Consider the following 16495-nt stretch of genomic DNA (forward strand, 5'->3'; position numbering starts at 1 on the left):
GGAAATTTACAATCTCAAACCACAGAACTATAGCCTGGATACCAGCCTGAACTCCGCCCACAAAATGTTTAGAATTATGAGTATGACATCGTCAGGCTAACAGAACTAGAGAGGAGTTTATCATCACATGAAAACGATATGCTTTTGTTCATCACCGGTTGGCTGGGATTATTGTCAGTCATGGTTTAAACATGTATGTGGGTGGTTGTATTGAAGCCTGCGTCAATGGGCGGGTCATGAATAAACAACAGCTAGAGTAATGCCTTCAATTACTGGAAGTGTCTGTCATGTTTACTTGCCCCCCATCGATTCGAGGATGTTAGATTACCCATGTAAATAATGTTTAGCCTAAAGAGATTTTTCCCTTTCAGAAATGTGTTAACTATCTAAAGGTAGCCTACTCCAATATAGCCTTATCTATTTTTTCAAATTAAATAGCATTGAGGGAACCATCACTGAGAGAGATCAAGACATAAATTGTCTTCAACATAAATGTGTACATTTTGTATTAATATATCATTCTTATTATTATCTTGTAGTAGTAGCAGCAGCGTTCAGCCAATGATCATGGGCAGTATTATCAATGTTGCACATGAAGTAATCCTCGATTCAATCCACTGGGGGCGCGGAATTTCCCGTGCTTCAAACTGCTTGTACCTTCCTCTCCAGTCATGAGCCTACAAGGTAGAAACTGGGAGGGTACAGTGAGTGTTGTTGGGTAGCTAACGTTAGTGTACATGTGTGTTATATGGTTTATACCTGATCCGAAGCACACAGTCATAAACAAGTAATAAGGGTAGGAAACGGAGGTCGAATAGACCAAGACCCGCTGCGAAAAGAGGCATAGGAGGGAGCCATTTCAGCCATGGGTTTCCGAAAGAAGAACAAGAGTCCACCGGTTTTGAGCCACGAGTTTGTTATCCAGAATCACGCGGATATGGTTTCATGTGTGGCGATGATCATTCTGCTGGGTCTAATGTTTGAGGTACGGTACATTAACTACCCAAAGCAGCTGTTCCCTGAGCGGGAGCTGAATTGTTTGACAGCAGTGCACAGATGTTTTGAAGCGATTTCCCCTGCAGGTCCGACAGCTCTGCCAGGAAACGCAGGCCTGTTGTTAACCAGCTAGCTAGCCTTCAGTTTTATCCCGTGCCACCAGCATTAACATTACCTTTATAACATCCATTAATAGCACATATGAGAATAGTGATGTGTAGGTCTAAAGTGACTGAGTTAATTAATGATACCACAACCCAGCTTACACTTGCTAGCTAACTTATTGCTGGCTAACTTGTATGGTAATATTGCTGCGTGTATCGTTAGCTGCTACCTTACCTGTCATTATTCCTGAATAAGTTATTTTACTGATGTTACTATGTGGGCTGGTTGTGTTGCAATGAGAGGAGTTGATAAGCTAGTAGGTTACTGTAGGTAGTTAATTGTAGAGGTGACTGAAAACAAAGCAATAACGTGACACTTGCAATAACGTTAGCCTGCTCGTTCCTCGCCATCCTTTTATCTTGTCCTAGCTAATGGTCAGTGGTTTGTACGACCTGAGGCATCGAGCAAATGGGGATTGTCTGAAGTGTAAGACAGGTAGTGTGCGACCTGTGCTGGTGAATTTGGCGAAAGATTTGTCGTTTTTCTCTTTGTAATGTTGATGCTACGAGCCGGTGATGAGATGACGTGCCTATAAGTGATCCAAGAGTGAGGCAGCAGGTTCAGGTGTAGGCCTAACTTATATGCAGATATACGTAAGGGAAGCAAATGCATTATTGCGATAATGAGTAAATAAATCATTTTTATTTTGTTTGCAGGTGACGGCAAAGTTTGCAATCATGTTCATAACAGTCCAGTACAATGTGACCCAAACACTTGGTGAGTATTCTTGCTCTCACTTGACTGAAAGACTGTAACCTACACACAACATATTGAACATATAAAAACTTGAATAACAAAGAGTGAAAATGATTGTATAGGGTGTTTCTGTTAATCTATATATCTCGTTTTATTTCATGCAGATGAGCGGCCAGAGCCTTTGGTGCTCTATCAGTATGGACCCAAAGACATTGCAACTGTGTTTTTCTACCTTCTTATTGCTGTTATACTTCATGCCCTGATCCAGGAGTATGTACTTGATGTAAGTGAACAATCATCCTCAACTGTTATGTGTAAAGCCCACCAAAAATGTGTGAGTCTAGAATGACCCCTCCAGTGCCAATTGTGTCTCTGCTCTGAGGCGGTGCTGCCCAGCCAGCCGTGTGGTTTTGCATGGTGAAGGAGCACTTGGATAGAGGCAGGGATTGAGTGGACAGTGGCTGGCCCAGTGAGGTTGTCGTTACTTTGCAGATTTTCCCTTAATGAGCATTTTCCTTTGCATCTTGGTATGTCGGTGTGGGTGTGTGTGTGTGGGGGGGGGGGGTTTAAGAATACATCTGGGTACAGCTATGTGAAACAGATTATATTTAGATTTAACAGACCGCCACTGCCTTTCAGTTTCAATTGTTAGGTTGTTTGACGTTTTCCAGCTAGTGTTTATGATATCTTGTATGTTGTTTTGTTGGTTCAGATTGAAGTGTTGATTTGTTATGGTTACAAAGATGAAAAAAAAAAAAAAAAAAGGAAACAATAACGAATCTCTTCCTACCAAGAAACAGAGGTTCAGATCTGCGGCTTGAACTGTTTTTACTTTGTGCGCTTTTCAGAAAATCAATCGGCGGCTACACCTGTCCAAGACCAAGCACAGCAAGTTTAATGAATCCGGACAGCTGGCTGCCTTCTACCTGTTCTCCTTCGTGTGGGGATGCAGCATCCTGACTGCGGTAAGGGAGAAGTGTTTTCTCTTCCTGCTCTGTGTTATCTTGAATGCACTGGACTTACACCCTGGAGCACCATTGAGGAATGTTTAGGAGAGGTTTATCAAATAAATTGTGTAATAGTGTACTGTGAAATCAAAACCAGTGTACCTTTTACTGTATTCCACGCCAGACGTGCCTCACTTTAGAGCGTCTTTGCCGTCAGCACCGAAGGAGGCAGATGCTGATGTTTTGAGAATTCTAGTGAAGTTGCAACTTTTCGGTAGAGGTTGAAAAATGGTATCAGATTGTACAGTTATCACAAATTCTTCATGATATAGCACCTCTGTAAATGTGGCAAAATGTAAGTATATCTAGATAAAAAGGATGTTAAGATCCCGAACGTCATTAGTTCTATACCTGGGGAGCACAGATAGTGATGTATATCCTCAATGTGTTGAACATATTTTGGATGAAAGTCTTTGCCAAACTCTGACTATGTATCTTCAGATTTGCTCATTGGACCAGTAATCTTGAACCTGCACGTTCATTGTTTCTTCATGTTTCTGCCCCCCCAGGAGGAGTTTGTGACCAACCCTACGTTCCTGTGGGAAGGCTATCCACACACTCACATGGCGTAAGTACCGAGTCATGTGTCACCAATCACACACACACACGCACACAAACAAACAAACAAACAAACACACACACACACACACACACACACACACACACACACACACACACACACACACACACACACACTCCATGGCGGGATGGCTCTCACATGCAGGGTCTTACAGAAGAGAGTTTGTCTGAGACATTGCCTTTGGTGATCACAGTGGGAATGCTTGTGTGTGTGTGTGTGTGTGTGTGTGTGTGTGTGTGTGTGTGTGTGTGTGTGTGTGTGTGTGTGTGTGTGTGTGTGTGTGTGTGTGTGTGTGTGTGTGTGTGTGTGTGTGTGTGTGTGTGTGTGTGTGTGTGTGTGTGTGCTTTCTTCCTGTGCGTTTGTTTAGGCAGTGACCATGAAAATGCCTCTCTGTCTACCGCAGCAGTTTGCATTGTATGTCTCGCATAATAAGAGTGAAATCTGTGGCTTTTTTGAGACGTTCAGCAGGAGTGCTGTGTCACTGGCAAAGATTATGCCTCCTTCAGTTCTGTCCTAACCAGTTCTCTGACCATATATACTTTCTCATAATGTTTTTCCAGCCCTCTTTGTGTTCAAATGTACTGGACCTCAAGTTGAGTGTAAGGATTCTTTGTAATGCAGCGTCATCCTTTCTCAACATGGAAACTTTTTTTTTTGAAATGTGATTTTTCACTGTTTGTACAGAAAGAGGTAATGTATTGCTTTTCTTTTGACAGATTTCAGGTGAAGTTCTTCTATATTTGTCAGATCGCCTACTGGTTCCATGCCCTTCCTGAGTTGTACTTTCAAAAAGTCAGAAAGGTAAGGAATTCTGTTTGAGTCGCATTTTCCTTGGTTAGTGTTCCATTTTGTTCGTGTTTTGTATCGAATACCTTAAGACCAGACCCTCAATAAATGCTATACATTTCCATAAATGCAATTTTAGTTTGGTATTTTAACACAACTGCAGACCCACAAACATGTGTTTCTTTTTACTTAGGAAGACATCCCTCGCCAGTTGTACTACATTTGCCTTTACATATTCCACATCACCGGTGCCTATGTCTTAAAGTGAGTATATAGAGCTCAAATCTCTCCTAGGGCTGGGTGATATGGCAAAAACAAACTCAGATTTTGACATGGTGAGGAGAAATGGCAATATACAATGCGATAAAAACACAATATTATGTTAAAGTATTTATTTGTAATATCAAACTATCAAAAAACGAATCATACTGTTGTGTATCTAAATAGCTGCTCAATTGAAATGAAAAATTAAGAAACATTATACAATTGTAGGCCTACACACAACCACATGTCTGAGAAAACTGCGAAACAGGGGTCAAATCGAACAACTAACTGTTTAAATGAAAGGCAGTTGGACTCCCCCTTAGGGTCATTTCAAATTTACAAACAATGCCCACAGATCGGTAAACCGTGCAGATCGATTTGCAAACAAATCTTCTTTATTCAACTTCTTTATTCAACAAGGAATGGAGCATTTCAACATCCAGATAGCAAACGGTCATTGAAACTGTGTTAAAATCAACATCGTGCTGCCAACGTTAATTTCACTGAATCAGTGTCAAACTCGTCAATATTGAAACATTGAAATCATATAAAAAAATAACTAAATGGTATCTCAACAGATTTGAAACCTCAGCAGGTTACTGTTAATACTGCAATATATTGTGATATTCAAAATATCAAATATCTTTAACTACAGCCGGGGTACATGTTGTGAAATACATAGGCCTATCTCAAGAGCGGAACATCAGTGGGTGCTGCCAAACCCCCATGGCTGGCAATAATAAGTGTTACCAAATCAACTGAAATACACCAGGCTGGAAGGCTTAAGCATGTCTGAATTGTATGGGGCAGAAGAATGCATTAGAGCAGTAAATAAAGCAGGAAATATGGTTAATGTGAAACTCTCTGAATTATTAAATTACCTTCAATATTATCAAGCAGTATATTAAGTAGTGGCACAGTAATGACATGGCACACCAGTGGTTTAATGGATGGTTCATAAATGAATAGTTTATTACTACAATAAAAGGTAGGCTAAGCTTAAATGTTCAATATCAATATGATGAAGCCCCAAATAATGGGAAGAAAAATATTAGTTGGCAATTTTTACAACTTTTTGTGCAGTGGATGTTTAAAATCTGTCACAATGTGTTTTTTTATAATTTTTGACAGGCTGTATCTGACACAAATCTCTATGAAATGTGCCGACCAGAACCTTGTAGACCAAGTTCACATCTTTCCCCATAAGGGAAAAAGATGTGTAAAAGCTCAATCATGTTGATTCATTTTCTCCCCTGTTAAAATGCAGTCAGTTTTAAATGCACACAGAGGGTATAGCTTACATTATGCATATTGAATATTACGAATGGTCATGGTCATTTCTTCTATATCTTGTATAAAATGGCATGAAATAGCGTGTCATTTCCTGTCTTTCTCTTCCTCTTCCTCTTCCTCTTCCTCCCAGTCTCCACCGCTTAGGCCTGGTCCTGCTGGTGCCACACTACCTGGTGGAGCTGCTGTTCCACGCCTCACGGCTCTTCTACTTCAGTGACGAGAACAAACAGAAAGGGTAGGTGTGTCTGATCCCTATACGACACAGACACCGACACAGACACCGACACCGACACAGACACAGACACAGACACAGACACAGACACAGACACAGACACAGACACAGACACAGACACAGACACAGACACAGACACAGACACAGACACAGACACAGACACCGACACCGACACCGACACCGACACCGACACCGACACCGACACCGACACCGACACCGACACCGACACCGACACCGACACACTCTCTCACACACAAACACACACACACAGACACAGACACACTCTCACAAACACACACAGACTCTCTCACACACACACACACACACACACACACACACACACACTGCAAGGGCTTCAATTAGAAAAAGGAAGTAACACTGGAGGATTTAACAGAGGGGGTTTAATATGAATATTTTTCTATATCGATCATGTGGCTTTGAGCCTCCATTTTGTAGATGTTTGGGAGTTGTACTTAGTCTTGATTCCAGAGTGACTCAAACAGTCCTGCTGTGGGATGGATTACTAAAGCAATAAGGTTCGAGAGGCAGTACGGCAGTACGGCAGCTTGTTTTGGGACCAGTTTACGGTTGTTTGCATGGGGGACTTCCCCTGCATTGTGTGTTTGTGTTGTTTCATGAAAAATGATATCTCCGGCCGCCCCTATGGCTAGCGGACAGAGGCATGTTTGCAAATGAAGGGGAATGTTTAAACATTGATATGCAGACCAGCATGATCCAGCGTAAAAGCTGCACAAACAAAACGTGTTTGACATTTAGGACCGGATCTCATGATACTATGACTCAACAGTCAACATCTTTCAGTGAGGCTGGGCTGGAACCTTCCAGACAGATAGAGAAAGATGTATTTTCACTAAATATAACATAGGTATTGAGTACAGTACAGCTAGAATCTGTATGCATTTGCTTTATCTAGTGCTAAATAACTATAAGTATCTTTATGGAACTTAAGGTGTACACTTAGGCACGTTTCACACTGGCTGTGTTGCGTGTGCATTGCGGCTGCGCTACCTTTTTAAATATTATTATTGATTTTGAGCCGCGCCTGAGCATCACGTCTCACGTTAGTGGTGTGCATGCTCTGAATCAACAGGTAACGCAGCTCCAAGGCACACACAACGCAGCTCTACCAGCTCGAGTGGGAGACTGGACTACTTAAGGAGTCTAGACAAAAGCCTGACCATGAAAACTCTTGAAAAGGAGAATGCTTTGTACTGAATCAAAAAGTGGACAGGGAGCTAGAGCAATGGCTTGATAGTGGGAGATATGGGTCCCCAGGGTCTGCTGTAGATAAAGCAGCTGTAGGTATAAGCAGTTTTCTGCTGTTTAAGCCGTAAGCTAGTGTTGATTGATAGCTGTATGTAGTAGTAGTAGTATTAAAGGGTTGTTGTGTGTTGTTTTGAATCTCCCTCTGTAGGTTCACCCTGTGGGCTCTGCTGTTTGTGATCGCCCGCCTCCTGACCCTCACGCTCTCCGTGCTCACCTTCGGGTTCGGTCTCTCGCGCACCGACAACCAGGGCTTCTCTCTGGCCCAAGGGAACTTCAACGTGCTCACTGTCAGGCAAGTGCAAGTGTGAACCTTCAGCAACCTCCTCACTGAACACCCTTAGGTTCTCCACAGCTCACCATCTCAGATTACCGCCTCAAGGTGTCATTTCCCATGTGATGCTACTTGTTTACATGTTCCGTCCATTATCTAAAGGACACTCTACATAAACTGGTACAGGAAGATATTTATCTTTTGATATTTGTACCCCCCACATAATTGGTGCCTTGACTCTTTGAAAACATTAGTTTCAGGTGCAAACTTTTTTCATGAGATGGACCTGTGGTGAAGAAAACTGTAGAAATATACATATAATAAAAACAGATAATTAGTCTCCTGAATGATCAGCATACCAGTGCTGTTTTTAGTGACCGATCCGAAGCCAGAGCCTCTTGCATTGTGTGGTCATGCCGTGTCGTCTCTAGCATAGACAGGAAGTGTCTGCTTGAGGATAACAGAGAGGAAACTGCGACGGGCGGATCTTCTGCCTGATCCCATCTTAAAAAGAAGAAAGTTTCTCAGATATATGAAAGTTCATCCCCCCCCCCCCCAGAGAAGGCATGTGTCTCATTTAATGTCAGGGCCCATCACACAAAGTTGACATGAGATGGGGCTAATTGTGCTGATGGTTTTAGCCAAACTACATCATTATGAGGTCTTTGTTTTTTAACACCATCTTCCTCTGGGAAGCTCTTCTAGTGTTAAAAGAATGCCATTGGGAGATCTTCCCTGGTCACACTTTGAAGATATTATATTTTTAAAACCACTCTGAATGTTGAACACACATACATACACCTTTGCCTATGAAATGTGCTACACCAATAAGCCTGTCTCGGCTACTAAACAAGGATGAGATGAGCTGAACCAGAGTAGTCCTCAACTCTTTTGGCCTAGGCCTTGGCTTGGGTCTGAACTTAACCCCCCTGCTCAACTGACCCTCATGTCTCCCTGTGACCTTCAGGATGACCTGCCTGTCAGCCATCTGCCTGACCCAGGCCTGGATGATGTGGAAGTTCATCAACTTCCAGCTGAAGAAGTGGAGGGAGCAGAGTCAGATCCAAGCCAGCAAGAAGAAAGCCGTCAGCCCAAAGATGAAGCCCTCCAAGAAGGACTCGTCTCGAGGTGAGGATAAGCCTTTTTTATGGCTCTGTCACAGAGTTTGTCTTATTGTCATGGGGCCGTGCCGCTTGCCTTTTCAGTGTTTGTATAATACAAGGTTAATTTTTATTTCCCATGATATGAACTGTAACCCCCCCTACACACACACACACCAAATGTACATGAAGTACACACCATTTGTAGGCGTTTCTTGTTTTGGTACTCGTTTTGAAAAACACATAATGTTGATAACTCTGTCCAATTCAAGTGTTTAATAAATTGCGTGTCATACATAAGCTTCATCAGTCTAAATGAGTTAAGGTTCTCACTTTTTGACCTGCTTTTGTTATTTGTCCTTCTCAGGAGGTTCTGCAAATGGAGTGATGAAGCCAGATGACAAGACGTCGCCCAGAGCGAGAAAATCAAAAGCCTCGTAAAAGGTGCAGAGACTGTTGATGGGAGGAGTAGGGTCCTGTCCTTGTGACATCCTCACTTTTCTTTACTTAAAACAAGGTAGTCCTACTGTCTGTCATGACAAAAAAACACTTTACCACACAAACAAAAACCTTAATCATCATGACAGAGTCCATGTGTGGTTGTACTCATATACTTCTACTTTTCTTTTGTAATCTCTTCTTCAGATTGCACTATGAGTTTATTGAGTCATACTTTGGCTGAAAATGCTTGGTTGTTCAGGAACTGATTTCGTTAAGTGGTACACAAAACCACAGGCTGCCAGTTTTGTGGCAATTTTAAAATTGGAAACAGAAAGGTTTTTAGAGGATGTGTTACTTGTGTTTGTATATTCTGTGAGGGGGGGGGGGGGAGGACGAGCACCTAGGGATGGATTTGAAGGACCAGTCGCATCCTTCAAAACTCTTAGACCGTTTGCTTTTGAGGTCGTCCTCTAGGTGGAGAGTAAGAGGCGTCCATCTCTCTCGGTCAGGAGCTGCAGACCTCCCTCTCTCTCTGTCTCTCTCTTTGTCTCTCTCTCTCTCCTCGAGGCTCCTTGCGTTGACTACACTGAAAGCACTGCACAGCATAGGGGAACGAAAAGAAGACAAAACGGAGGAAAAAGAATGGCAACACCCTGCAGCCTATCACAGTCACACACCGCTCAGCATCCGCCACTGTCCTCGTCAAGAAACATATACGCAGAAGAGAGAGGTGGTGGAGGAAAAAAAAGTGTCCTTTTTCTTTCTTATTTGTATTTAGTTTTTGTTGCTGTTGTTGAACAGTTGAGTGTCCTGCTGCTTTGCCTTTTGAGTCAGTTGTGTAAGAAAAGGAGTGTCACCTAAAAGGCACCCTTACCTGAAAAGGTAACGGAGGATGTCGTCCTTTCTGAGGTGTGTCATTCTTATTTTGTTTGAATATACACAGCCTTTTATTGCCCGTGGCTCTAGGTCTGCTGATCGATGAATCAGGGAGCTTGTGTTAGAACGAGAAAGCTGTGTCTCTCGCTGTGCTTGCCTCAGATCGAGCGCTAGGTTTGAGGGGAATCTCATCAGGACGTTGGAACTATGGCTGTCAGATGTAATGACGGATTGCGAGGGCCTGGAAACCTCTGGGAGTCTCAGATACTCAAGTGATGGAGCAATGGTAGTTTGGTGTGGGTCACACAGAATGGGACATGTACTTCACTGGTTGTGCGTTGTTTTGCATAACTCAACTTCAACTCCATGTGATGGCTGGGCATGAAGTAAATGGATTAACAGTGTAAACCTGCACCAGCAGTTGCTCACTAGGTAGCATGTTGTCATCCCCTTTTACAGATTGTCCAAACACAAGAGGGTCTGGGGAGCTTTAAGGGTTTCTTCTGATATTGTCAGGAGTCAATGCAGCGGTATAGGGATTCTAGTTCAAACCAGTTAGCCATTGCTGGTCCAGCCTTAGTGTAGACGGAGAAAGCAGGCAGGGGGCAGGCAGAGAAAAAACTGGCCACACTGTATATTAAGTGTTCTTAGGTACTATGTACTCAATACATGAAGTTTAACTAAAGTACTTTTTTTTAAATAGTACACATTCTTCATTGTGCTCATTCTCAAAATGTACTGCAAAAATGTCACTAGGCTTGACCTGTAATACTATGTTCCTGAAAATAGCCTAGTATTATGAATGACTGGTAAGTATACTATAATAAGAACACTTAATTTACAGTGAGACCACGTGAAGTAGGGAAGTGAACAGTGCTTGTGCTCTCCAGCAGATAACGACCGGCCATTTTGACATGTGACAAGGAAGTTGTGAGAGTCTTCAGCTTTCTTTCATTTTCTCCACACTCGTCTCCCTTTTCTCCAAAGAAGTGAATCTTATTAGTTTGGAGTATGTGCTGCAGCATAGGTTGTGCGTGGCCTTGTGGTATTCATTGGAATGCTTCGTGCTTGCTTTTATTTCTCTAGTTTCTCTCTCCCTCTCTCTGTTACTTTTTACTTTATTTGTTTTGTTTTTTTAACGTTGGTATGAGCATTGATATGAGATGCGGCTACTTCAAATGATACAATCCTTCTTCAAGTGTCCTTAAAATAGCTCTATTCTGTTGTGTTATGACCACACTGAGTTTATTTTTTAATATGTATATTGCCTAATATGTGTGTGATGGCTTGTGGAGCACTGACCTGGTCATTTTGTTCGTCTAGATTTATTTTCTTTTTGCTGGTGTGCACTAGGTATATATGTGTATATTTGTTTTGAATGAGTGTGTGTGTGTGTGTGTGTGTGTGTGTGTGTGTGTGTGTGTGTGTGTGTGTGTGTGTGTGTGTGTGTGTGTGTGTGTGTGTGTGTGTGTGTGTGTGTGTGTGTGTGTGTCTGTGTGTCTGTGTGTGTGTGTGTGTATGCACAGTATGCACATGTGTGTTTGCATGTGGTGGCCTGTGCATGAACCAGATGGATTTGTCTGTATGAAACCCATACCATTAATGGGGCATGGACTGCAAAATAACTGGAATGTTTTATTTTTGTTTTGGTTTTATTTTTTTCCAAGTGTTTTGGATTTTACACTCACTTCACTAATGTTGGTTGAGAGACAACTGAAGTGTCCTCCTTTGAACATCACACACACACACACACACACACACACACACACACACACACACACACACACACACATATATACATACAAAGAAACAAACAAAAAAACTAAAATACACAATCTCCCTCTGTCAGAATGACACGTTGCATGACCATTACTTGCCAAAAGGTGCTGCTCCTTGCTGGTGATTTTGACATTGCCATCAGATTTCTATCAACCTGTAGAACACTCATGTTTGAGAAGAAACAGATGTAAAGTTCTTTATCTAATGTTTTTTTTTTATCCAAGAACTGTAAATCTGACCTCAGGTTAGGAAGACAAGGGCCCAAGGGTAGATGGAAATGAGGAAGAGTCTGAGAAGATGAAAGGAGAAGTGGACTGTCTGACAGACGCTAACACCTAAGAAAACAGACAGAGGCAGTACTAATGGGTTTGTGCAGCCGTTTCTGGAAAACACTATTCACTTCCTGTACGGTCAGATTTGGAATGATGGTGAAGGTGAAAGTCTTTTCTATGTGTATCTTGACCAACAGAACGTTGAAAGCCGGTCTCATATTAACAGGGGGGCAAACATGGCAGGTCTTATGAAGGAAGGAGCAGCAGGAGGCCCTTTTTTATTATTATTATTTAGTTTTAAACCAACATGCTGTCTGATGTTTGAAATAATGAAAAAATAAAAAAGTAAAAAGAAATGTATAGATGAATATATTGAGACACTGTTCTGAATCCTTTGTCAGATTTTTGAAAAGCTATTTTTATAGATCTGAAAACAACTATAGAGAATTCAACATTTATTTAGCACACAATTTTTGGTTTGTTTTGCCGCCTTACAGACTTTGTGTTTATTTTTTTATATCATGTGTGAAAGCTTGCTATCATGAAAGTGTGGGTCCCATGGGGGGGGGGGGGGGAGCTTTCATTTTACAATGCTGTGAAAGTCAAGTCACTAAACATGTAAGAAAAGCTGACTGTTTGCCATGTTTGACATGTCATGATGGGTCTGTCTATGGAGAAAACAAAATTAATATTTCACTGCCAAATGGACTCTAACAGGACTGCATTGACTTGTGTTTTTTGTCTGTTTGTTGTTTTTGTCATTTGGCATATGAGGTATGTGTGCTCGTGTGCGTGTGTTCTGTGGAGTCAATACAAAGCTGAGTTTTGGTTTGTCGCTGTATTTTTGGGGGTGACGGAGGAGTCCGAGTAAGAAAGCAACGGACATATGGTCTTAGAGGTTTGTGTGTCCATTTTAACATCCCCAATGTGAATGAATATTTTCGATGATGTGTTGTCCTCGGCTGGAAACATGGTTGCTGGGAGAGAAAAAAAGCACTGAATGAAGAAAGATCTCTTTTGAATGTGGATTGGATCCTTTTCCCTGTAGACCATCCTTTTTGCGGATTAAGCCCAAGCTAAATATACGGAAATGGAAAATAATGACACCATTTGAGCGACATCATTTAGAGAGTGTAGATTCTAAAGAAAATGTATATGAATTGCACCAAAGCTTTCACAGGCATCACAGTTGGCATACTGATTTTTTTAAACTTGTGTTCTTTTCGTGCTTCACGTATGCACTGGTCTTTTCTATGTAGATGCTTGCCTCTATGTTGAAATATATTGCTTTTATATAAAAAAATCAATTGAAATCAGTTTGACTGATGAGTTTTAAAATGTACGTATTTATGCAAAACTGTGTGATTGTTTGTTTATGTTCTGTTTCATGTTTCTGTTTGATTAAAACTTTTTGTTCAATCTGAAGGCTTGTTTTATTGTCTTGGTTTTGCTCTACACACATCTCTCTCGTTCATTATAATTGTTATGTCTTGTCAAAAGTGCAAAAGCTTCTGTCTTGCACAATTTCTGCTTGAAATACACATTGCAATGTTGAATTGAATACACATTGAATAATTTGTATCATCATTCCCCTGGGAAGTTCATGCCCTTGGCTGCACCAGAAAGTTCAATCTGCTGTCATTCTATTGGAGTCTGTGACTACATGTGTTTGCCAATAGAGGGTGCTGTGGCACTACTGAGAAGAGTTAGCTCTTGTCTGGCACAGCCCACTGCATCCAGCTGCTGCATTAATAAATCAACAGACTGCCATTCGTCTGCACCGCCGGTAAAATAGAGGGAAGGAGGGAGAGAGGCAGAGGAAGAAGATGAAAAATTATCGCAGACAAAATTCTGAAATTGCTTTGTCTCATGGAGAACGCCTGGGTTGATGAATGTGGTCGACTTGAGGAATTTGCCTAGGCATGTGTGTATTGTGTAGGCTGTATGTGTGCATGGTGGTACTCTGCAGACAGTTTTGTGAGTGTGTGTGTGTGTGTGTGTGTGTGTTAACAGTAACCTTTATCATTGTCATTGTCACTCTCATTCTTTCTTGACTTGTCATTCGTCCTCTTGTCTCTGCCGTACTGTTTGTGCTCAGCCCTGAACCCCTCTCACACCCGCTGCATATTTCAACGTTCTGTAACCCCAGTCCCCCCCCCGCCAACCTCACCCCACCCTGGTGCCCCTTCATCGGCTTCAGTTTTTTGCACCATCAGCAACATGGAGGGAGTAGCTCAGCACCAGTCACAAACTCCCCAACTCTGCAAAGAAAGTGTGTGTGTGTGTGTGTGTGTGTGTGTGTGGTGTGTGTGTGTGTGTGTGTGTGTGTGGTGGGGGGCAAGGAAAGGGAAAAAGGCATCCCCCCCCCCTCTTCCTACCACCAGTGTTCAATAAGTATAAATCTCCCACTGAATCGTGCGGATCATGCCTCATTTCCATATAAATTGGCTTCATTAAAAGGGGAGTACTTTTGTATTTAACGTGGCTCATTTGGAATTCTCTATTTAATAAGACATGTAATTTCAATCGCTCAGACTAATAGCTCACAATTAGCTGGACGGAGGTTTAGCAGGCTTCTGCTGTCGCTGCTGTGGCCTCCTGATGCCAGTAGGGTCCAAGACTCTTCCCCTCTCACTCTCTCTTCCCCGCTCACTCTCTTCCTTGCATGTACAGTTTCTCTTGTTGTCCCTCTTTCTCTCCATCTCGTGTCCTGTCTCCCCTTGTGGTTCCTCACTTCTTCTCTGCCTCTCTCCAGACTGTCTCTCTCACCCTTTTAAGTGTGACCAGACGTCCCGGATTTCCTGGTACAGTGTCATATTTCAGCCCCTTTTTGGTGTCCAGATGTATTTTCAGAATATGCATATGTCCCATGTTTCAATGGGAAATGTGTTTTGTGTGTTGCAGATGTTTTACAGACTGACGTGGAAAGTTGGAATGTGTTTATTCTGCACTGGAGTTTTGAGAGACCCCTCTACTCTTGTTGTCTCTTCCTTCCCTTTCTGTTTTTCTCTCTGCTCTCAGTTTCTCTCTTCCCTCCTTCCTCTTCCAGTGCTCAGCATGATTCATCTCATATTGTTTGTTTGGGCTTCATAGGGGAGAGTCTACCTGGAGTGATTTTGCCTGCCTTATAAAACCTTTGTTTTATGTGTCATGGCAGGTGTGATTTGTGCTCTCATCTTACTGGAGGTGGCACAATAGACAATGTCTCACCCCACTCATGTGGTCCTGCGCTCCTCGCATGGAGGGAGTGTGGTGGCTTTAATATCTGGGGGACTTTGGATGTTTCGTCCTGGTCAAAGTTCACAGAGGGTTAAAATGAACCCGTTTGTTAGGTTCTGCTGGCCTCATAAAAATGTTTAGTATGTTATGCACGCCGCTCATGAGTTAAGCCAGATTACATGTATGTGTGTATCTAATGGTTAGAAACAGCTTCCATCTTTTCATACTGTGTGTGTCTGTCCAGGGACAGAAGAACGGAGCTGTTAGTTTGGGGCCAATGCCAGCCATGTAGAGTCTGGGAGGTGCAGCTGGAGAAGGCTCTCTGAGGAAGAGGCTGGATCTATAGCTGCCTCCGCACACAGATGAAGAGGCCTCTGAGGGTCAATGCCTACATGCTCTGAGAAGAGGAAATGACACATGATGACATATACAGACAAACAAAGTTGATGATGACATATATAGACAGAAAAGACCCAAACAACAGAACAGAGCAGAATAACCACTTCCACCAACCCACAGATGGACAGGTGATTGGACAGGCAGACGCACACACAGATGGGCAGAAACTGACAGACAAACCAAGGCAGTGTCTGCCCGTGAGGAGGAGCGGAAGCAGATCAAGCGAGCGAGTGCTAGAGAGAGGAGTGGTATGATGCAATAAGATGATATTGTGGTTGTACTGCTGTTGTTTCTGCTTAGGGGACCAGGAGAGTACATATTGATACAGTGGTATCATCTAGTGTTTTATCACTTGTGCAATCATTGGATTCTGAACAGTCATGGGCAAACTATGTATTAGAGCTAAGTTCTACATTACATATATTACAGCCGTCTCTGTCTCTCTCTCTCCCTCCCTCTCTGTCTCTCTCTTTCTCTCCCTCTCTGTCTCTCCCTCTTTCTCTCTTTTCTCTTTCTCTCTCTGTCCTGCCTGGCTTTGCTGATTGTAATGCTGATTAATGCTGCAGTAGGCGCCATGTGGTAGATCTAGTCTTGCCTGGGGACAGTCACTGAGCCTATAGGCGACTCTTGCCCAGGACTGGAGCTGCTAGAGGACAACGAGAGGAAGAGACCGCAGCAACAACAAGGAGGGGGAGGAGAGGGGGGAGACACAGAGAAGGAGAGGGGGATGGAGAAAGTGAGAGGAAAACAGAGGTACGAAGACAAAGTGAAACAGACACAAAGGGAAAGTGAGAGAGGCAGACACTGAGAGAGTGGAAGCGAAACAGAGGAG

The 16495-nt window shown here is 42.6% G+C and overlaps 1 protein-coding gene across 1 annotated transcript; it reads left to right on the plus strand.

Moving 5' to 3' along the window:
• The first annotated feature begins 690 nt into the window (after positions 1–690).
• On the plus strand, positions 691–12595 carry LOC308377461 (translocating chain-associated membrane protein 1-like 1). The gene is made up of 11 exons (XM_080854123.1): positions 691–985; positions 1818–1878; positions 2022–2140; positions 2706–2822; positions 3374–3432; positions 4161–4245; positions 4424–4494; positions 5918–6022; positions 7455–7610; positions 8545–8705; positions 9045–12595. The coding sequence occupies exons 1-11, from the start codon at positions 866–868 to the stop codon at positions 9116–9118; spliced, it is 1128 nt and encodes a 375-aa protein (XP_080710249.1). The 5' UTR covers positions 691–865; the 3' UTR covers positions 9119–12595.
• The last annotated feature ends 3900 nt before the right edge of the window (positions 12596–16495 follow it).

Source organism: Sprattus sprattus (genome assembly GCF_963457725.1).
Source record: "Sprattus sprattus genome assembly, chromosome: 16".
In the NCBI taxonomy this organism is placed as follows: domain Eukaryota; kingdom Metazoa; phylum Chordata; class Actinopteri; order Clupeiformes; family Clupeidae; genus Sprattus; species Sprattus sprattus.